This window comes from Myodes glareolus, chromosome 10 (genome assembly GCF_982192425.1).
Source record: "Myodes glareolus chromosome 10, mMyoGla1.1, whole genome shotgun sequence".
NCBI lineage: Eukaryota > Metazoa > Chordata > Mammalia > Rodentia > Cricetidae > Myodes > Myodes glareolus.
In genome coordinates, this window is record NC_142035.1 from 13,267,818 (window position 1) to 13,289,642 (window position 21,825).

The 21,825-nt window shown below is 48.4% G+C and overlaps 1 protein-coding gene across 20 annotated transcripts in view; it reads left to right on the top strand.

The window, feature by feature from the left end:
- The window catches only part of Zmynd8 (zinc finger MYND-type containing 8), a 95,440-nt gene that overhangs the window by 31,089 nt on the left and 42,526 nt on the right, over window positions 1–21,825 (top strand). For 14 of the 20 annotated variants that reach the window (XM_087910990.1, XM_087910996.1, XM_087910985.1 and 11 more), the window contains 8 exons: window positions 1,275–1,423; window positions 7,991–8,209; window positions 11,430–11,543; window positions 13,795–13,887; window positions 14,950–15,037; window positions 16,567–16,622; window positions 19,127–19,204; window positions 20,834–20,949. In XM_087910990.1, coding sequence (XP_087767116.1) covers window positions 1,275–1,423; window positions 7,991–8,209; window positions 11,430–11,543; window positions 13,795–13,887; window positions 14,950–15,037; window positions 16,567–16,622; window positions 19,127–19,204; window positions 20,834–20,949 — 913 coding nt within the window. The remainder of the gene's footprint in view (window positions 1–1,274; window positions 1,424–7,990; window positions 8,210–11,429; window positions 11,544–13,794; window positions 13,888–14,949; window positions 15,038–16,566; window positions 16,623–19,126; window positions 19,205–20,833; window positions 20,950–21,825) is intronic. The other 6 variants (XM_087910998.1, XM_087910991.1, XM_087911002.1 and 3 more) reach the window with 1 other exon arrangement.

Here is a 21,825-nt window from a genome sequence, read left to right on the forward strand (position 1 = left end):
TAAACCACTTCTCTTGGTGGTCACTAGTCATGGCAGTAAAGGGCAGAGTCGAGACGGAACATCTGCTGACATCCTCGTGCTTCTCGTCCTTTTCTGCTTCTGTGACTTCAGTCCCTCAGGGTGTACCCTTGTCCCCAAGCTAACGAGCCCACCATCAAGCATGAGCAGGCTGTGACTCTTAAGGGGAATTATGGATGAATGGAGGTGGAAAGACGCTGGACTGGCCAAGTAGAACCAAGGGAAACTAGGCTGGAGTGGGGTGGTACTTCTTAAGGTGGGAATCAGTGAGTGTTCTTTGTCTTGATGCCTTTGGAGGAGGTGGTGGGTGGATGGGGCCTGAGAACTTTCCAGGGGGAGGGGCTGTCTTAGCTGAATGAATGAATAAGCTTTGGTGGCTCTATTTCCTTAGTGTTTCTCTGCACGCCTTGATTTTGCTGTTGGGCGTGGTGTGGAGAAGTGTTTCTTGGTTGTAGGAGCAACATCTCTGCCTGTGTGACTACTTCTTATTACTTGATTTTCTTGTTGCTATGACCAAATACGTGACAAGCAACTTAAGGAAGGTAAGGTTTATTTTGGCTTCCATCTTGAGGGGATATAGTCCGCCATCTTAGGAGGCCCGGTGGTAGGCGGCTTCATCTGTGGTGGTGGGGGTGTGCAGTTGGGCTCCTCAAATCTACTCACCTCCCGAATAGGAAATAGAAAGCTGACAGGAAGCAGGGCCTAGCTCAAAAATGTCAAATCCACACCTAGTGACCCGTGTCCTCTGGTGAGGTTCCGTCTCCTAAATATACCTCGGCTCCCATAATGTTGACACCAGCTGGTTGCCAAGCGTTGAAATACATGAGCCTGTGGGGTTTTTTTCACGGTCAGACCTTGTCATTAGGGCTGCGATACCGAAGGGGGTTTTGTTTAAATAGTTGATGGCTTTCCATGTGAAGCTAGTTGATCCGCCACATAGTTGTAACAGGTGCCATCGGGGTCTGTGGCCCCGCTCTGTTGCCTTGTTTTTAAGAGAAGCCAAAGATCTAGATGTTTTGAAGCTTCCCCTTTTGTGTTCTTTGGCACCAAGTTAAGAGTTTCCATAAATGTTATGTAGGCTGAAGAAAGACCCATTGACCTGAAGGAGGAGACAGGTAGATTCTAGGTAGGAAACTCTGACATGTCACTAGGAGCTTGGGGACAGGGTGACTGTACTGTGTCACCTCCACACCCTCTCCGAGTGACCCAGTTCTCCTTGACAGCTTTTCAAACATGGTCTTCTATGTCTTTTTCAGATCCTGGCTCTACAGAGCGAACGGCTCAGAAACGGAAGTTCCCCAGCCCTCCACATTCCTCCAATGGCCATTCACCCCAAGACTCCTCCACAAGCCCCATTAAAAAGAAAAAGAAACCCGGCTTACTGAACAGTAGCAATAAGGAGCAGGTAAAAGAGCCACTGCGAGTGGCTTTGGTACCAGTGGGATGGAGGCCAGGCAGCAGTGGTGCCGCTTGGGTTCCTGACATTGATGTAGCAGGCGGCCAAGCGCTAGCTGTCATTTACATAAAGGGCAGCTCAGAGGAGGCTTGTGCGAACAGTTTTTTCAGCGGGGTTTCAGATCTGTTTTGGGGACAGAGGATAGAGCTGTGAGCCAGATTTGGGGGGGGAGGGGTGGGGGGGTCATTGTTTTTGGAACAGGCTGGAGATTTTCCTAGGGTTAGTTTTTGGTGGTCTCCCAGCTTTCCTTCTCTCTGGGCTAAGACAGCTGCCTGAGGGGACTGCGTGGCTGAGACCATTTTCTCATCTGTAAAATGTTGGTCAGCGGGGGAGGGACACTGCTGAGTCTAGCTCTGGTCACGTGCCACTGTCCCCTTTCTCTGCACTGCAGACCCACCCTCCCGGCAGCCCGCGCTGTCAGCTGTATGGAAAAGGCTTGGACTTTATCTTCTAGCTTTCTGTCCCCCGGTGCAGGCTAGGTAGTCTTCGGGTGTGAACTGAGGAGAGGCCCCGAGAATGGACTGGGTGGGGTGCCTGCCCCCTCTGTGACTGTGAGGCCTTCGGTGCCGGTTCTTCCATCCGTTCTGTGTTTTATCACGGGCTGGAGTGGGCTCTGGGGAGCAGAGGTCGAATTAACCTAGATTGCTGCTTTTCCGGGAAGAGGGCTCACAATGGTTAAATGCCTGAGGCCTCACATATATGTTTCTGAGCGTAAATCTATTTTCACTCTTGAAATTATATAGCGAGCGCGGCCAGCTCAAACTTGGCTTTGTGGCTTTGGGCAAGTTAACCTCCTGTGTGCGATTAGCTTTCTTATTCCCAAGATGAGGATTGTGCTGCTGTCCAGTCCACACGGCTGCTGGGAGCATTGATTGAACACCATTAATTAATGATGCAAACAGGGTGATAGAATTTGATAAAGAAGTCTGACTCTAGCAATCTTTTTCTTTTCCCCCCATCTTTTGTAACCCTGGCTGGCCCAGGACTCTGGCTCTAGCAAATTTAAGGTCTTTGCACATAACAAAGTCCCCCAGTATCTGAAAAAGCATTGTAGACCCACAGTGTCTGACATGGGAGCTACAAAGCATGTGTGACTCTCTTGGGCAAGAGTGACTGAGAAACTGAGTTTTTCATTTAATTGAAAATTAATGGCTGCCTATGACCTTCTGTTAGAAGGCACTGATCTGGTCATTGTGGAAGGGCTGTAACTGTCTCTGGTAAAGGAGAGTGCAGAGGTATTCCCTCCTCAGAGTCTGGGGCAAGCTTTGGTTGTCTGGCTGGTGACTTCGGGCCCCTGTCACCTGGGAGCCATTATAACTAGTAGGAGTGAAGACTCAAAAAGAAACACAGGGGCTGTGCTCATGAATCAGTTTGTAACGCATTTGTCTTACAAGCTTGAGAACCTGACTTGCCTTTGAGATGGCCTAGAACCTATGTATAAATGCCCAGTGTTTGCTTGTAATCCCAGTAGTGGGAATCCCTGGCGCTCACTGGTTGGCCAGGCTAGCCTACTTAGTGAGTAGACTGACTTAAGGAAGTGGAGGACCTTCTTAAAGGACGACACCTGGGGTCATCATTGTCACCTCTGACCTCCACACAGCCACGAACTTATCCGTGTGTGTCCTTGGGTCTCTGAGAACCAGCTGATTTTCTGTTAGTGGGTTCATGTGAACATTCTTTCCTCCCTTCCTTACCCACATGTTTTCTCAGTCAGGTTGTGGCCGCCCACACCTGCCATTCTAGCACTTGGGAAGCTGAGGTTAGATTATCAGAGTTCAAGGCTACCCTAGTTCCATGGTAAATTAGAGACTCATAGTGAGTTAGTGGCCATCTTAGGCTATCTACCTAGCAAGGCCTAGCCTTATATAAGCAAATAGCGGAAGCCACAGCCCACGGCCTGTCTCCAAACTTGCCCACTTCAGCTGTGTTACATCTTCACACTTGTGGTAATTGCTTGTGACTCTGTCACTGTCATATCATTGGCCTCATAGGCATCAGTGTCCTGCATTGCTGTCGCTCAGGGTTTGACAGAGGGCGGGACTCCATGGCTTGGCTATGGGAGCAGAGGGGCGAGGGTGAGGAGACACAGGAACTGACCTTGCCTCTAGGAACTTATCAGCAGGGTTGCAGAAGAAAGGCCCTCGGCTTTTCTCCAGGACACATGATCTAGCTCCTAGCATGGGGACACTCACTGTATAATCAGGTCACAGGCTTTCTCTTGGAGCTTCACTTAGATCTTCTAGAGGGCTTTGGGTATGCACTGTCTATGGTTGATTGACGGGGAGATTCTACTCACTAGGCAGGAAGAAGAGTCCTTGCCCTTTGAATCCTTGGTTGTTTCTAGCATACGGTATTAGCAGAAAGGGCCAATTTTCATTCATGCTATCAAGGGTATCACCAACTCCCATGGTGTAATGATTAACACTCTGGACTCTCGTGTCTCCGTGGAACCTGTTCCTTGAGGAAGAGACCTGGTCAGTCATCTTCATCGACTTAGATCATGAAACTCGATATAAAAGGGCTGCCCAAGCGTGCTTCATTATTGCCAGGAGCATGTTTCACTTCTTTCACTATCAGGGGGATCACAGATATTTACTTATTTAGAGATAGAGTCTCCTTATGTAGCCCTGGCTGACTTGGAACTCATTATATAGACTCATTATGGCTTCATGCTCACAGACACCTCCCCTCCCCCGCCCCTGCCTCTGTCTCTGGAATGCTGGAGTTAAAGGTGTGCGCCACCATGCCTGACATAAATTTATTCATCCACTCATTTATCTATCTGTCTGTCTATCTATTTATGTATTTTGAGACAGAGTTTCTCTGTGTAGCTTTGGAGCTTGTTCTGGAACTTGCTGCGTAGACCAGGCTGGCCTCACTCCCAGCGATCTGCCTGTTTCTGCCTCCCGAGTGCTGGGATTAAAGGCATGAGCCACATTACCACCTAGCCATGCCTGACTTTTTAAAAGATTTATTTATTATTTTTAAAGTTTATGTTATGTGTGTTTGCTTGCATGAGTTTATGGGCATCATGTATGTGCAGGGGCCCTCAGGTCAGATTTCTTGGAATTGGGAGTGGTAGGAAGTTATGTGCAGTCATATGTAGGTGCTGGGGTCCTGCTGGCCTGTTCAATACTGCTATTTACTATCCTTAAAGATTTATTTCTTTTCATTTTATCTGTATGAGTTCTGCCTGCATAGATGTACACGCCCCGCTTGTGTATAGTGCCCATAGAGCCCGGAAGAAAGGTGAGGGATCCCCTGGAACTTGAGTTAAAATTGTGAGCTGTGGGTGCTGGGGATTGAACCCAGGCTCTCCCTAAGAGCAGCCAGTGCTCTTAACCACTGAGCCACCCCTCCAGCCCTTCGCTTATTATTCGTAGAGAATCTAGACTAGAAAACACCTGCCAGCTGTAGTGTGGATGAGAACATCCCTGGAGTGAGTGAATAGGTCTTTTCCATTTTCTTGTTAAACTGACCTGGGGCAGGAGCCAGGGAATAAAAACATTTACTCTGTAACCTGCAATTATCCCCTTGTCGCACGGGCTGTGCGCTTTGCTGGAGGGCCGGTTACATATTTTAGGCGCGTGGGAGAGAGAAATCAGAATTTATTTTACCTGAAATTGTTGGCTTTTCCTTTTAAAACCTCCACATTTGTTATCAGGTTGTTTTTTTGGGAGCAAAAAACAGAAGCAGCCTATTAGGGGAACATATAATTGACAGGGTGGCTGTCTGTGCAGCCACTGACGCTCCTGGAGTCTCTGAAGAGAGCAGAGTCACTTGGTTGTCCCTTTGGTCCTGAGGATACCCACTTGGGATGAGACAGATAGGAGCCTGGGGGAAACTGAGCCATTAAAGAAACAAAAGCAGTAGTAGAAATGCCGGGTTGGGCCCAGTGGACCCTGGTGTCATATTAGGTTACCCCGAGTTTTGGCTTGTCTCTTTTGTTATTGAGATACGGGGTATTGCTAAATTACAAGGCTACCTTGAACTTGCTTGCCACAGTACACGTTTGTTGTTGTTATTTATTTATTTTTATTTATTTATTTATTTTTTGTTGTTGTTATTGTTTTGTTTTTTTGAGACAGGGTTTCTCCTTGTAGTCGGGGCTGTCCTGAAACTTACTCTGTAGACCAGGCTGGCCCCAGACTCACAGAGATCCGCCTGCCCCTGCATCCCGAGTGCGTGGGCTACCACTACTGCCTGGAAAAAAAATGTACTATTTACAGAATGTCCCAACAAGGATATTCCTCTGTGGGTCACCTGCACCCCTCCAGTTGAACTGAAATAGGGAAATTAACTGGGGATGCAGGAAGACGGAGCAATTTACTTAGAAGAGAGATTTAGAAAGATTGATTCCACAGATGAGCGAAATAAGTCCCCAAGGCACTTCCTGAAGGAGTGTGGGAGGACCAGACAGGCATGCAGAGCACTGACTCATCCTTGAAGAACTCGGGCCGCCTATAGCTCTGAAAGCCTTCATCCTGAAGGCTCTAGCCCAGGATTTCTCAACCTGTGGGTCCAGACCCCTTTGGGGTCAAGTGTCCCTTTCACCGGGCTTGCCTAAGAACACCGGAAAACACCGATATTTACATTACGATTTGTAACAGTAGCAAAATTATAGTTATGAAGTGGTAATAAATAATTTTATGGTCAGCACAACGTGAGGAACAGTATCAAAGGGTTACAGCATTAGGAAGAATCGAGAATCACTGTGCTAGCCATTCAGATAGAGACTTGGGGTGTGGCTCCGTGTATTGTTAAGCCCTGGGCTCAGTTCCAGGTGCTGGAGGGAAAAGCAGTGATAGACATGAACACAGAAGTCTGGACCTATTGAGAAGGCTTGTTTTTTGGTTTTGTTTTTTGAGACAGAGTTTCTCTGTGTAACAGCCCTGACTGTCCTGGAACTCGCTCTCTAGTCCAGGTTGGCCTCGAACTCACAGATCTGTCAGTCTCCGCCTGCGTGTTGGGATTAAAGGTGTGTGCCACCACCCCCACCACCAGGCTGAGCAGTCAGATGTTTTAGTCAGCGAAATGTTTCAACTGCTTTTCATTTTAGGTCAGTATCAATAAATGTAGAAGCATGTAAGAGCAGTAATCACAAGAAATGTAATAGGAGACCCCTGTTCATTTCACACATATACACTTTTAAAAATTAACTACAAAGCGGAGAGTGTGTATGTATGAATGTCTATGTGTGTGAAATGTGTGTATATCTGCGTGCGTGCGTGCGTGCGTGTGTGTGTGTGTGTGTGTGTGTGTGTGTGTGTGTGTGTGTGATACAAGGTTTGCTCCTTCCTTGCCATTAGTTCCAGGGACCAAACTGGTTTTTATAGGCTGGCCTTTACCTGCTGAGTCTTCTTGTCAGCCCTTGTTTTGCTTTTGAGACAGGGTCTGTCTTCATAGACTGTCCTCAAACCCAAACCCACAGTCTCTCTGCCTCAGATCCCAGACACAGTCTGCTCTACATGTCCATATTATCAGAATTTGCAGTATGCAGCTAGTGTGAGATCTTATTGGAGGAAATGGTAATATTTTACTGACAGGGTGATTGTGTTGTGTAAATGTGATAGCTATGTAATATCCATGGGTTTGTTGTGAGGCGGTCTGGTTTCTTTATCTCCCTGTGGGTTCTGAAGGTTACACAGCTTTTCTAAGGCCGTTTGACAGCCCTCACTGGGCTGGCTGCTCACGGCTGCTTCTGCAGGCTTTTCTGTGTTTGGCTTTGCTGTGTTCTCAAATGTCTCATTCTAGAGGCACGTGTCTAGAGACACGTTTCCTGATGCGGCCCTGAGGAGGATGTCTGGTTCTCAAGAGTTGCCTTGCCCTTTCCTCTCTCTGCCTGTTGTTAGTTCTGATAAAGTGAGCAGTCTTCTTGGCAGATGCGAACACCCTGCTCCAAGGATCACGGCTCTGGAGAGCCTCTTGGAGATACTTTCTACGCTGGAGATATGCTTAAGTAACAGAGATAATGTCACGTGAACCAAATCTAATTGTTTCTACCCTCCAAATAACTACTATTTAAAGCACACTAGAGCAAATTGCCAAACCTACATTAGCTGTGTAAATCTGAATTCATGCATATTGGGCCCTTCAGTTTTTGCAAGCAGTAGCGGTGCCGCCGCTTCATACCAACATATTGGGACTCTCAACCCCATTTTACAGATGAGAAAATCAAGGCTGGGAGGGAGGTAGAGCGAGACATGGCCCAGGTCACGCAGTTGACCAGTAGGGGTGGGGTTCCAACTGCGCATTCGGGTATGCTCCGGCTGTCTAGCCACTAACTCTCAGGTGCTAGCCTTCAATCTCTGGCCTTCAAACACAGAGGCGAGGGGCTCCACTAACTGCTGCCTGGCTCCTGCTTTGTCTAGTTGGGGAATTGCGGTGGCCTGGCTGTGGAGTGGGTTTGTGATGCACGTGATGTTGGTGTGTTGTTTGTGATGTACTTGTGCAAACGATTGCTGAGAAACCACATTTGTTTTGAAACCCCGCCTGTCTTTCTTGCCTACATTTCAGTCAGAGCTAAGACATGGTCCGTTTTACTATATGAAGCAGCCACTCACCACAGACCCTGTTGATGTTGTACCGCAGGACGGACGGAATGACTTCTACTGCTGGGTTTGTCACCGGGAAGGACAAGTCCTTTGCTGTGAGCTCTGTCCCCGGGTTTATCACGCTAAGTGTCTGAGACTGACATCGGAACCAGAGGGGGACTGGTTTTGTCCTGAATGTGAGGTTAGTTCCCGATGAACGAGTTCATGACCTTCCTCATTTCCTCTCCTTTCTCTTTTCTTCCTTTTATTTTTTAAAAATTTCAAATAATCCAAATAGAGGGAAAGAGAAATGTCTTGCCTCCTGCCTGCTCTGCCCTGGCCGCCCCCTCTGGGGACCCGCCTCTGCGCTGGCTGCAGTGGGGCAGCCCTTGGGAAGACATGTCGCCTTGCCTGTCCCCGCTTCTTCACGAGCCTTGGGAGCACTTTCAGACCTGCGGCTGTGCCTCTGCTGCTTCTGCCGTGAGTGCCTTGGAAAGGGACCTTGTAGGTCTGTAATTGTTGACGATGCCTTTTTGAAAAGATCCTGGGCTGTGTTTCCCTCCTTCGTTCAGCTTTGAGTCCTCGCCAGCAGCCCGGCTGGGAAGACCGCTCTGGTGTGTGTGTGTTCCACGTGGCGACGTCTCATGTTTCCTTCCGTGCAACAAGCATTTCACCAGTGCCTGTTAGGTACTGGGGATCCAACAGCACTTTCGACAGAGGATAACCTTTTATTATTATTATTGTTTCTATCTGGACAAAACTCCAAAGACAGTTACCTGTAATAAATAGGTTGAAGAAAAGTGGAGAAAATGGACAGAAGATGGGAAGAGGGAACGGAGGCGTACCCCACCTTTAAGAATCTAAGCCTGGGACGGTCACACCAAGATGATACAAGGAGGATCTGAAGGGCAGGACGTCTGGGCAGACGAAGCCACAGGTTCTGTACTGCGACCCTGTGTTCCCTGAGTGAAGGTAGCCCACCCCACTTCTCAGCAGCAAAGGTGAACTAGCCTGTCATGCAACTGACTGCCTGAGCTCCCTCTGTTCCGCGCAGCTCGCTGATGCTCTCTGCACTGCTGAAAACAAGTGTCAGTCGCCGACGTCAGCTCACAGAGAGCATCTCTGGGATTCCATCGTGCACTGGATTAGATTAGCGTCCTGTGTGAGAGGGAAGTGTCGCCTAGACGCGTGTGTAGGAGGAACTCGATACAGGAAATCACGCCCGTCTTGCCACTCTTGGGTGGGGAAAGGAGAAAAAGAAGAAAAATACTCGAAATTAATTAGACTTCGAAACAAATGATGATGACCTTGAAGGGGTCTTGTGCCTCTGTCACAGCCAGAGCCAGCTGACGGCTCCCCCGGGGTTCCTCCAGACAGGCTTGCACATTCCATTGCCAGTTCCCTCCTGTTTAGAGCTGGGCTTTCTTCCCCTTCGTTTTGTGGGTCTCTGTGCCTCCAGCAGTTTTCCTCTGTCTTGAGGATCCCCTTCCCTTTGTCCGAGTCGCCAAATATAGTGGGGTTGAGATAGGCTGCCGTCTCTGTAAGCAATGCTTGTAATGAGTGCTGTCTGAGACACCACAGCCACAGCATGTGATCACCCTGTGTGGGAAGCAGCCAGTGAGGTAGGGCCTGCCAGGTTGTTTGGAGCCAAGCTTGCTGTCTCACCATTAAGATGGTGGCTCCTCTCTGTCCCCTCAGCCACGGTTTCCTTAAAAGAATAGCACATGTCCTAACTTCTCCTTTATTAAGTGGCAGAGTTTTTTCCCAGTGTCCTCCAGGTAATTTGCCCTTGGGCTCATTGGTCAGCATTGCTCACCAATTCCCCTGTTGAAAAACCTTGACTGGGACTCCTATCTTGCACTAATCAATCAGTCCCTGCCAGGAAGGAGGAAGAAGCTTAGAGAGACGGGTAGGCAACCCACTCTATGCCCACTATGGATCTGCAGCACCCAGAAAGAACTGGGATCCAAATATGCAGGTCCGCTTGCTGTGAGTTCAGATTCAGGGCCCTGATCACTCCTGCTCCCCACCCCGGAGTGAGTAGGAACGGCAGCTGAGACGATCAAATGGGGCTGATTTATATGGTCTGCACCGTTATCAGTTTTTGAGTGACTCTGTGTGGCCCTTTTCTTGACAGCCGACCGCACTGGGAGTTAACTGGAAGGTCGGCCCCAGAGCTGTGACAGATGTTAACTGGTTCCAAATTAACTGGAGGAAATGTCTCCGCTCTCCTTCCACAGAGAGGCCAGAAGAGTTCCCGACATTTTAGGATTTGCTATTTTTGTTGTTGCTGCCACGCAACCCTCAGAATCCCTGAGATCTGGTATTAGGCTTCTGTGGCAGTCTGGTTCCACTTGTTTTTCTGGGTCTTTTCTTTGATAGGAATGTCTTTTCTGAGATGACCATTCTGAGCTGGGTGTGGTGGCACATGCTTGTAAGCCAAGCCCACTTGGGAGGCTGAGACAGGAGGATTAGGAGTTTAAGGCCAGCCTGGGCTACATAGTGAGATTCTTTCTCCAAAAAGAGAAGAGAATGGGAGGGGCAGGAAGGAAGGAAAAGAAGAAGAAAGAAAGGTAAGGAATAGAAAAGGGAAAGAGAAAGAACCAGGAAGTCTGGATATGGTGGTGCACACCTTTAACCTCAGCTGTTGGGAAGCAAAGGTATGTGGTTTTCTGTGAGTCTGAGGCCAGCCTGGTCCACATTATTGAGATGGTTTTCAAAGAAGGAAAGGACAAAGGAGAAGTTGCCTCTTGCAGGATGCCCTCAGGGGTTCACGTCCTTGGGCATGGAGAACGCGGCGTGTTTCTCATTAGCTGATCCCCTTCCCTTAATTCTTCTACAGTGAGTGAGCTCCATTCTCCTGCATCAGCAACATCCTTGAGAACAGCCATGCTAGCCTGTTCATCCTTAGCTCAAGGCCCCCAGAGGATGTGACGGTGGCTGTGAGCACGCCTTCTGTGTTACAATTCCCTCCATCTACTCTCTGTGGCCTTTCTTTTCAAATTCAATTTATTTTGAGGGGAGGGGTTTGGTTTTTTGAGACTGGAACTCGCTCTGTAGTAGACCAGGCTAGCCTCACTCCCAGAGATCCTCTTGCCTCTGCCTCCCGAGTGCTGTGATTAAAGGTGTGTGCCACCACCTCCTGGCTCATATTCAATTCCTAAGACCCAGAGGTTGCAGTCTGCTCCCTTGCCAGGTCTCAGATCATCTTTCCTGATGCAGTGTATGTGGATCGCATCTGTGCTGGCCTGGTAGTTGGGACTAGTAGTTACACCAGCACTGACAACCGTTCTCAGACGGGAACTGCATTTACTTCTGAGCGCATTAACAAAACTAGAAGGAGAACAGATGCTTTGGCAGTGACGTGTTTTCTCCCTAACGGACCTGTGTGTGTGTGTGTGATTTTTTTTTTTGACTTGTAGAAGATTACAGTAGCAGAATGCATCGAGACACAGAGCAAAGCCATGACGATGCTGACCATTGAACAGCTGTCCTACCTGCTCAAGTTTGCCATTCAGAAAATGAAGCAGCCAGGGGTAAGAGGACTATTCCTGCGGCTGTCAGCATAATGGCGACAGTGTCTTCTGGTTTGTTCCTTCCGTGCCTTACATGTTCCTTGGTGGCCTTGCTTTCCAGGCACACTGACATACCCTTGGGACCTTTTTGTATATCCAGACATAAGATACTGTCCTGGAAGAGTTTAGTCAGGAGACAGTTGCTAGTAGGATGGGGTCAGGGACGGTTCTAAAGAGTTATGAGGTCAAAATCACAATGGTCAATCCCTACTGACCAAGGAGGGCCTCTGCTCCTCCCCACGCAGGGGGTTTTGGAGCCTGTCCTGGAACTCTGTAGACCAGGCTGGCCTTGAATCCAAAGAAATTCACCTGCCTCTGCCCCCCCGAGTGCCACTACTGCCCAGTTTATATCTGAGTTTTAAAAAGTAATATTTAAACCCAGTCTTGGTGACACATGCCTGTAACCAAGGCCACCTTGATCTCCTAAACAAGTTTCAGTGTTACAAAAACCAGAAGTGGAACAAAAACAGCCATTTTCTTCAAGATGCGTTTGAGAATCTGTTGTTATCCAGACCCTTCCAGTTGGCTGCTGTTAAAATGGGAAGCTAGTTTCTTCTAGAATCCCAATCACTGGAAATAGAGTGTATAGCTAGAATTTGGTACAGAGAAAAAAGGACTTTTATATTTTTACTGTGGAGTGTTTTTTTTTTTTTAAAGGTTGAATGTGATGAGAAATTGCTTCTGGTTCTTTTAGTTCTTCAAACTGTGTCTTCTAAAGTAAAGACCCATCTATATAGAAGGGTCATCTAGGCCAGACAACTTGGTAGAGGTGTCTTTTTTTCAGAAGAGGTGAGGGATACTAGGGATTGAACCCAGAGTCTTTCTCATGCTCTACCAATGTGCTGCAGCCCCAACCCAACTTTGTGGGGTTTTTGGTTTTTGTTTGTTTGTTTTTGTTTTATTTTCCCCAGCTGGTTGTCCCTGTGTAACAGCCCTGGCTGTCCTGAAACTGGCTTTGTAGACCAGGCTGGCCTCAGAGATCCATCTGCCTCTGCCTACCGAATGTATTTTAAAGAGATTTACTTCGTTTTATGTGCATGGGTGTTTTGCCTGTATGTGCACCACGTGCGCCTGGCGTTCGAGCTCAGAAGTCTTTGGAACTGGACTTAGAGATACTTGTGATCCATTGTGTGGGTGCTGGGACCTGAACCTGGGTTCTCTGCAAGAGCAGCCGCTGCTTTTAACCACTGAGCCATCTTTCTAGTGTCTGTACATGATACTTGTTGTCAAGTTATCCAGGGCTCGTGTGTGTGTGCGTGCGTGCGTGCGTGCGTGCGTGCGTGCGTGCGTGCATGTGTGCGTGCGTGTGCAGTTAGGCAGCCACTGAGCTGTGTTCCTTGCACTGGACCATTTTTCTAACATTCTACAGTATTCAGGCCTTCACACTAGGTGATAGTAGTCTAGTGTCATGGGGAGAAATACTCAGTTGCCTTGCTTGAGTATAAGTTTTAGTGTTCAGCCAAATCTTTCAGTGCTTTTACTTTTTTTAAAGCTTTGCGTGTGCATATGCGCACACATGTGTGAACCCTACTTGTGTGCAGGTGCCCAAGGAGACAAGGGCATCGGATCCCCTGGAGCTGCCCAGTGTGGGTGCTGGGATTCGAACTGGAGTCCTTTGGTGGAGGAGCAAGCAAGCTTAACACAGAGCTGTCTCTCCAGCACACCTCTTTTTAGCATGTTTAAATTGAGAAGTTAATTCCTGCCATAGACATTGCCCCTTGAGCTGATGTCTTAAGTGGGTCACGATCAAAAACTCGCCCAGCCTGGCTGCTTGAAGGAGGAACAGAATCTGACTTGTAGGTTTTCTCACAGGTCACACCTTATGGTCACATTTAGGGGACATTTTTTTGGTGAGTCAGTATCATCATTTTATCCTCAAGTCGGCTTGTGCTGGGGTGGGGACTGCACAGAAGTGCCCTTTAGAGGCCTAATGTGGGTGACCGTGTTGTCATTGTCGACCTTAATGGAAGAAGGCAGAGGCTACGCACAGAAGTCAGAACAAATAACAAAACCAGATACTTCCACCTGGGCCCAGGACTCTGTGAGTGGGTGGAGTTAGAAGATGGGTCACCTTGAGCTTTTCGAGGCCATCTTGTGTGGTTATTTCTGGAGCTATGGAAGGTTGTCTGGTTTTCAGCATCCTTTGCTTTCCAGGCGTGGTATTCATAGCAGTGATGGTTTTTGCCTGTGCGCATGTCTCTTTCTCTTACAGACAGATGCTTTCCAGAAGCCCGTTCCCTTGGAGCAGCATCCCGACTATGCAGAATACATTTTCCACCCCATGGACCTTTGTACATTGGAAAAGGTTGGCCTCCATCACAGGGCCTGGCCGAGGTAGCACAGGTGTCGAGGTGTCTGAGGCTCCTTGCTTTCCCTGTCCAAGCTCCAGTTAGATTCTTTCTTGATGCTATCCCGCTGTGTGTCATTCGGATAGAACTGTGCCTTCATGCCCTTCCTCCGTGACCTCCTCCTGGGGATCGCAGGGGATTGTTGACCTGCACAGGCAGTGCTTTAGAGCGGTAGTCCCAGCTTCGGAGAATTAGTGACTTGATTGATTGGCTTCTCACTTCCTCTTTCGGAGGCGCTAATGAGAGCAGCAGGAAGGAGAGAGAATGACGTGTTTGGAAACCTCTGGATTAGCCCATCGGGCTGTTTCTTAATGCCCAAAGAGCTTTGCTAAAATTCCACGGTGGAAATCACATTTGAAGCGTTTGCTTGAGCAGACAACCCTCATGCAGATTTCCCAGCACAGCAGCTAAATATGGTAGGGCTGGCGCTGGCGTGACTTCGCCTGTGCAGGGTCTTCCTTGCCTTTGATCCCCAGTTCTGTAAGGAAACAAAGGCATCCATAAAGTAGAACATGATGTCATAATGTCTGTATTAATAATCTCCCCCCCAAAGAAAAAAAGCAGTAGATGACATTTACTTTGGGAAACTCTGCAGAGCCTTATGGTATGCTGGAAAGAGAAGGCAGTAGAAAATGACAGGGTTGGATTCTAGCTTCAAGCGGGGCTTAGGTGTCTTCACGTTGTCCAAAGTGCCTCACTGGCTTGTTGTGAGAGGCCTGTGACACCACAGTGACTTTATTAGTCATGATACTCAGCTCCATGAACTGTTGCCTTCATTGGATGACGCTGCTGAATAAATGACATCATTTTTGAGATGAGATTGTTCCAGTCATTGTGCTGACTCTTGGGTGCATTTTATAGGGTTATAGATCTTGGACCTAATAGCATTCTGGGAAACGAGTCAGAGAGCGACGATTAATTCGGCCGATGGCTTCTATGACAGGCGTAGGGGACAGGTGCTAGCACTGCTGCCTGAATCAGCTTCCATGGTCATGCTGCTCTCTGGCTTCTCTCCCCAGAATGCGAAAAAGAAGATGTACGGCTGCACGGAAGCCTTCCTGGCTGATGCCAAGTGGATCCTTCACAACTGCATTATTTATAATGGGGGTGAGTAGCTTGGAGGTTCCCAAGGAAGAGAGTGTGCTTCGAGCGTGGCACAGTCTCCTGTCCTTTGCTGAGATCAGTCAGGTGTCACGGACTGGAGGGATGGCACTGCCTAGCAACACCTGTTGCTCTTCCCAACCGTTTGTTTCCCAGCACCCGTGCCGGGCCATGCAACACTGCCCATAGCTCCTGCTCAAGGGATCAGCTCCCGTCTGTCCTCGGCGGCTATCTGCGTGTGTACACCCTCCCCCATACATATAATGGAAAAGAATCTTGGAAATAATACCAGGCTTCAGTGGCTGAGATCATAGATTAGTCAGCAAAGTGAGGATCTGAGCTTCCATTTCCAGTGCCCATAGAAAAGCCAGGTGTCACCGCATGTGTTTGTCACCCTAGCAGTGGGGAGGGGGTAGAGGCAGAGGACTCTCTCTGGAGGCTGGCCAGTGCTCTTGGATCAGTGAGCGGCAGGTTCAGTGAGGGACTGTGTCTCAAAACGCTTGCAGAGCAAACCCGGGAGCGCACCTGATACCAAGCCCTGATTGTCAGATCAGACAAATGTGCTTGGGCTCCCGTGGATGAGCTTAACACCTGCTCCAGCTACAATGGCCAGTGGGTTGGGGTGAGTGGAGGACAGGGATGCTTATGGCGGCCATTCCGGGTTTTTTCCTGTGCACTGCTGCTTAATTAGTTCCTGTCTATGTGTGTAGGTTCGGATAGTGAATATTCTCGTAGGTGCATGTGTGTGTGGGGGTGGGTGGGCATGCACCTGTGCGTGCGTGCAAGGCCTGAAGTGTCTATCACAGGTTCCACCTCAGGTACGTACCATCTACCTTGGTTCATGCTTGTTTTCTGGGATGGTGGCTTCCTGGGTCTGGAGATAGCCAGTTCGGCTGGACCGCCTGGCCGTGGAGGCCTTATTCTTTTGGGACGACTGAGCCATCTCCTCAGACCAACAAATTTACGGTTTCTGGAAATGCTATTAGGGCAGAGAGAACGCAGTCCTTTGGCCATCTTGGCCTCTGCTTTGGTGCAAAGGAAAAAGGCCTGGTATTAGCTCTGAACCAGATGCTCACATCATTAGCTAAGGGTTGTGGTAGAGGCAGGGACTCCTCCTGATGCTTAGCCTTTAAGTAAGTGAGAAGCATCTCATCTGTTTTTCCACACAGCTACTGGTGGAGTCTTAGCAAGGCACTAGACGCTCTGTTTCCTTTTTGCATTGTGTTCTGGAATTATAGGGTTAAATATGGCTCCTTTAGAATGTCAGAATACTTTGAAATATTAACCTCATCTATAGGGAATTCCATACCAACTGCCTAATTGTAATTCGGTAACAAAACTTGGTCCTTGATAGAAAAGTCAGAATTTGAATCAGTGTTGGAAGCCTGAAATCTGCTTTTTTCCCCTAAGTGTTTAAATGATGTATATTGGCGGGGGTGGGGGGGACAGGTTAAAATATTTCTTATGCAAGTGTGATCCTGAGGCAGGTGGCTTGCTGTTTGCATTTGAAATAATCCAGTTTCCTTCTTCCTTAGGAAATCACAAGTTGACGCAAATAGCAAAAGTCGTCATCAAGATCTGTGAGCATGAGGTACGTGTGCCCTGCCTTCTTGGAGTTGGTGTCTCTGCGGCCCAGGGCAGCCCAGTGGGTGGCTACAGTGACTTTTGTGTTCACTGAGCTGTGTACAGCCTCTTGTCTCTCCAAGCATGTGAAAACAGGGAAGAGGAGCCCCCAGTGGTCCAGGAGCTGGCTAACTGGATCTAAAGGGGATGGGTGGGAGGAGATTTAGCCTGAAGCTGTGGCAAGTACAGGAAATCTGAGTTTTCTCTGCTGTCAGTTTCAGTTTTGCCCTTCACCTCCACAATTGGGATTGAGGGGTTGAGTCGGTCCATGGAGTCATTCATTACTTTTACAGGGGTTTGTAGTTTTGAATTAAGGGGAACAAGCTTATAAAGTGTCTGCCCCTCCCCCCACCTTTTTAAAAAATGGGTTCTTTTCATATAGCCCAGGCTAACTTTGAACTTGCTATGTAGATCAGGTTGGCCTCTGCCTCCCTAGTGCCAGGTGTAAAGGTGCCACTGCTCCTGTCACATGCCCTGGCCATGATGGTGCTGCCCCTCGACCCCCCTTTCCCAACCTGATTGTGTGGTTCTCAGGCATGAAATTCATAGATAGCAATGTGTCCTATGGTCAAGAGACTGGATAACTTTGCTAGTTGGTGGATCTTTCCTGACTGCTTTCCAGAATAGCTGTAGCCATGTAGGTAATAACCTGACCTGCGTGTATATGGCAGTGTGTGTTCTTCCCAACACCTTTTCAAAAGGTTTATCTGTTTATTAAAAAAAATAATTGTTTTTATTTTACGTGCATTTGTGTTTTGCCTGGCTGTCTGAGCGTGTCAGATCTTGGAGTTATAGACAGTTGACTGCCATGTGGGTGCTGGGAATTGAACTTGGGTCCTCTGGAAGAGCAGTCAATGGTTTTAACTGCTGAGGCATCTCTCCAGCTCCCTATTTATTTTTATTTATGTGGGTATGGGTTCCCATGTATTTATGTACATCACGGGTGTACAGATGTCTGAGGGGGACCGGAGGGCAATTCCCCTCGACTGGAGTTGACTTGTGGTTTCAGACTTCCTGAGGTGGTGCTGGGAACAGAACCCAGGTTGTCAGCAAGTGCAGCATGTGCTTTTAACCTCTGAGCTTCCTTCAATGTGAACATGGCACAGCGGCGTGTCACTGTCGTTCCTGTCTGCCTTACGCTGGTAGTGATTTGTGACGGAACTCACTTTGGACTAGTATGAGTAGCGCGGTAGGAGGCGCATCGCTGCTCACTCAGTTCCTCCCGTCTCCAGTTAACCTGGCTCAGAAGGGATGGGGATGGCATGGGTGTGGGTTACAAGAGGAAGATGTCGCAGAGCACATGTTCCATGCCTGCGTCCTGCATGGTGGTAGGAAGCAGAGAGAAATCCCAGACCGCTGATACTGGGAAGCTGATAGCCACTGAGTGTCGTAAGGCTTTAGAGATCTGCTGCCTGGGTTCAAATCCCTGCCCTATCTCTCTGCCACTGTGATCTCTGGGGTAGGTTACTTGAATCTTGAGGGCTTCATCTCTCCTCCATACTTTAAAATGAGATGACAGTAGTCCGCCCTTGTCCTACTTATGAGGAGTAAGTGAATTCCCAGGCGTGGAAGGCTTAGGCGGGTCTGGTTGTGGTCAAGGTGGTATGACTGACCGTAGATGGCACAGGACATCTAGATGATGTATACCAAGTCTGTGGAGTTTACTGCTGTGTGGATTCTGTGTTATTCATCATCCGTGACTGCCTAGGAAGGGGTGCAGGCCCAGAGGCATGAGCGATGTTTTTCTGTAGCCTCTGGACTAGTGCCAGGTAGACCGTGACTTCAGGTTGAGGCCATTGTTTTAAGCCTGCTGTCCACCTACCTGAAGGTACCATCTTAAAACGGACGGGGGACAGCTTCTGTGTGGTTGAATGTTCTGATTGCCATTAGTGCAAATAAAGTGTGTGACGCGGTTCATGGTTGACAGTGATGTAGAGATCGAGCGTGGGAAATGGGGGGGGGTGGAGAGGAGGGATTCCAGACAAAATTGGTCCAGCTGAGATTCTGTAGCTGGGCAGAGGTCAGATTGCTTATGGCCTGAATGGAGCCTAGCAGTTGTTGAATTTTTTTTGTTAATTTCTCAGTTTAGCGTCTAAGGATTCCAGGCAAAGTGCACATACATATTTAGGCAAGACTCCCTTCCCTCCCACCGTCCCTCCCTCCCTCCAAACACACACACACACACACTCACCAGAAAGCACACTGTGCTGTGTGCACCACTGTGAACCTCTCATTCCCAGCACTTGGGAAGCTGAGGCAGAAGGATCTTTTGATCACATCGAGGTCAGCCTGGACTACTTGGCAAGATTCTATTGTTATCTCCCTGCCCCCTAATAGAAAAGAAAAACCCAAAGAAGAAAATCTGACGTTGAAATCATAGTACAAGCACTTAACTACCAGGGATTTACTGAGGGCTGCCAGACGCGAGGCCCTCCCTGGGGCTCCACGCTCTAATGTGTTTTTGCCTTACAGATGAATGAAATTGAAGTATGTCCAGAGTGCTATCTTGCTGCTTGCCAAAAACGAGACAACTGGTTCTGTGAACCCTGTGTAAGTCGGACCCAATCCCTTTAATTCATTTCTGCAACTCTGGTGCCTTCGGTGGCTATACCAAGAGGGCCCTCTTCGGGGATTCATGAGATGAGGTTGTGAAATTTTATAAAATGATCTGTAAAAGTCAGGGCAGAATGGAGCTAACTGGGCTTGGGCAAACCTTTTAGGCTGAACTGTTTTGTCCCAGAGTTAAACATCCTGGTAACTTGGTTGACTCAAAAATGGGATGTGGCTGGTGTGATGCAGGTCACGGGACGTCAGAATCATGAGTGCAGTTTTCCGTGGCGTTCTTAAATGTGGTTCAGTCTGTTTGAAGACCTTTGGACATACATCCCTGGCTCTCCAGAGAGGTGCAAAGTTACCCTCATGGACCTTGTTTCTCCTGCAGTGTTGGGCATTGATTGGATTAATGTATGTATGTTTTAAGCAGTGGTTCTCAACCTTCCTAATGCTACGACCCTTTAATCCAGTGCCTCATGTTGTGGTGACCCCAACCATAAAATTATTTTGTTGCCACTTCATAACTGTAATTTTGCTACTGTTATAAATCCTAATGTAAATATCTGTGTTTTCTGGTGGCCTTAGGTGGCCCCTGTGCAAGGGCCATTTGACAGATTGAGAACCGCTCTTTTACAGAGATGCACGTTGTGGGGTAGAGTGAGTATACAGAGAAAGAGGCAGGGCGGAGGGCTGGAGAGGGCAAGACTGGACAAGTGACAGTTAAGACACAGCTCAGGTTTCTGAGCCTTTGGAGATAAACACCGGCTCAGCCACAGCCCTGGGGAGTCCCCGGCAGATGAGCGGCTCCTGCATAGCTCTACATTTTGTCCAAACAGCACAGAATCGGTATTGACTTTCTGTAGTGTCTAAAGAAGTGTATTTGCTCATCAATGGTCACCATGGTCACCTCGGTAATGAGCAGAGCCAGGACCTGAATCTGATTCTTTTCACTGTTTCAAACCCCCCCCCCTTTTTTTTTTTTAAAAAAAAAATAAGTCAGGGTTTCTCTGTGTAGCCCTGACTGTCCTGGAACTCAGACATCTGCCTGTCTCTTCCTCCTGAGTGGCGGGATTAAAGGCGAGCGCCACCAGGCCAGCTTCACTTTCAACGGTTAAGCCCTCCGCAGCTGTGTGGCTGCAAACCTGCCAGCGAGCACCTGTGTGAGGGCCTGCTGGCAGCTGTCCTCGTTTTGTGTGTGACTCGTGTCCTGTTTTGCCTTCTAATCACTGTGAAAACACCATGGCCAATTCAACTTGCAAGGAAAGGGTTTATTTCTTCTTATAGCATCATCCAGGGTCGTCATAGCAGGACCCAAAGTAGAAGCAGTGGAGGGGTGCTGCCTTCTGGCTTGTTTCTCCTGGCCTGCTCTGCCTGCTTTCTTATGGGCCAGAACCCTACCATACCAGCCATTAATCAAGAAAATGCCCCACAGCCTTGTCTCCAGGCCAGTCTGATGGAGGCTTTTCCTCACTGATGGTCGTCCCCTCCCCAAATTACTCTAGCTAGCGCCAAGTCGGCAAAAACCTGCTCAGCAAGGCCTGTCTTCCTGTGTTCATTTTACCTTGACTTTAATGTGTGTCCTGTTGCCAAGTATAATGCCAACTCTGCGTTTTGTTTTTCTTCTAGAGCAATCCACATCCTCTGGTATGGGCCAAACTGAAAGGGTTCCCATTCTGGCCAGCGAAAGCTCTGAGGGACAAAGATGGGCAGGTTGATGCCCGTTTCTTTGGACAACATGACAGGTGGGAATTTAAAAACAGACTCCGGGTGGAACCTTGGGGATTTACATCAGATATCAAAGGTGGCGGAGCCGGCTTGCTGTTATTTCTGCTGTTATTAAAAAACAAATTCTACCTTTTATTCGTAATGACTATGGTTGTTTTTAGTTATTGTTACAATAACTGGTTGCAAAAAACATTTTGTGGTTCTGTGTTAAGCCCAGTGAGGGGAGGGCTTCATTCAGACGCTTTCGGGGTCTTAGGAAAGAATCTCGCCTCCACGGTGTGTTGATGGATCTGGCTTCGCAATGAGTTCCATGACCGTGTGATAGGCTGCTGTTTGATGTGCAGTTATTTATTTTGTTTTCTGGAGTGAATTAAACCTCTATGCAAATTACTTTTAAAACTAATGCTTTTTAGGGACCGGAGGTAGTTTCCTAGATTGCCTCTAAATGGTTCTCTTAGTATTAGATGGAGTAGTTCCCTCCCCCTTTCTCCATATCTAAAATGGGAAACGATGTGGGGGGATGGGGATGATGATGTTTTGACAGGTGTGAACCCCCCCTCCCAGCCTCCCCCCCCTCCCCTTCCTCCCCTTTCCTTTCCACACAGGCTGAATGGAGTTATGGAGTCATTCCAGCTAAGAGAGGCTCCCATTGCTTTGGCGCCCCGCCTGCCTGCGAACTGTGGGTAGCAAGAGGTGCTGCTTAACGCGTGACTTTCAGCAAGTCACTCAGGATTGTGTGAGTCAAGGGCGCTTTCAGAACCTGTCCCCGTCTGCTGTGGCCATGTAGGAGTGAGGGCATAGGAGTTAAAGTCGTGTCCCACACAGAAAATACACACACACACACACACGCGTATATTAGTGATACCAGCATCACAAATAGCGCTTACTCTGTC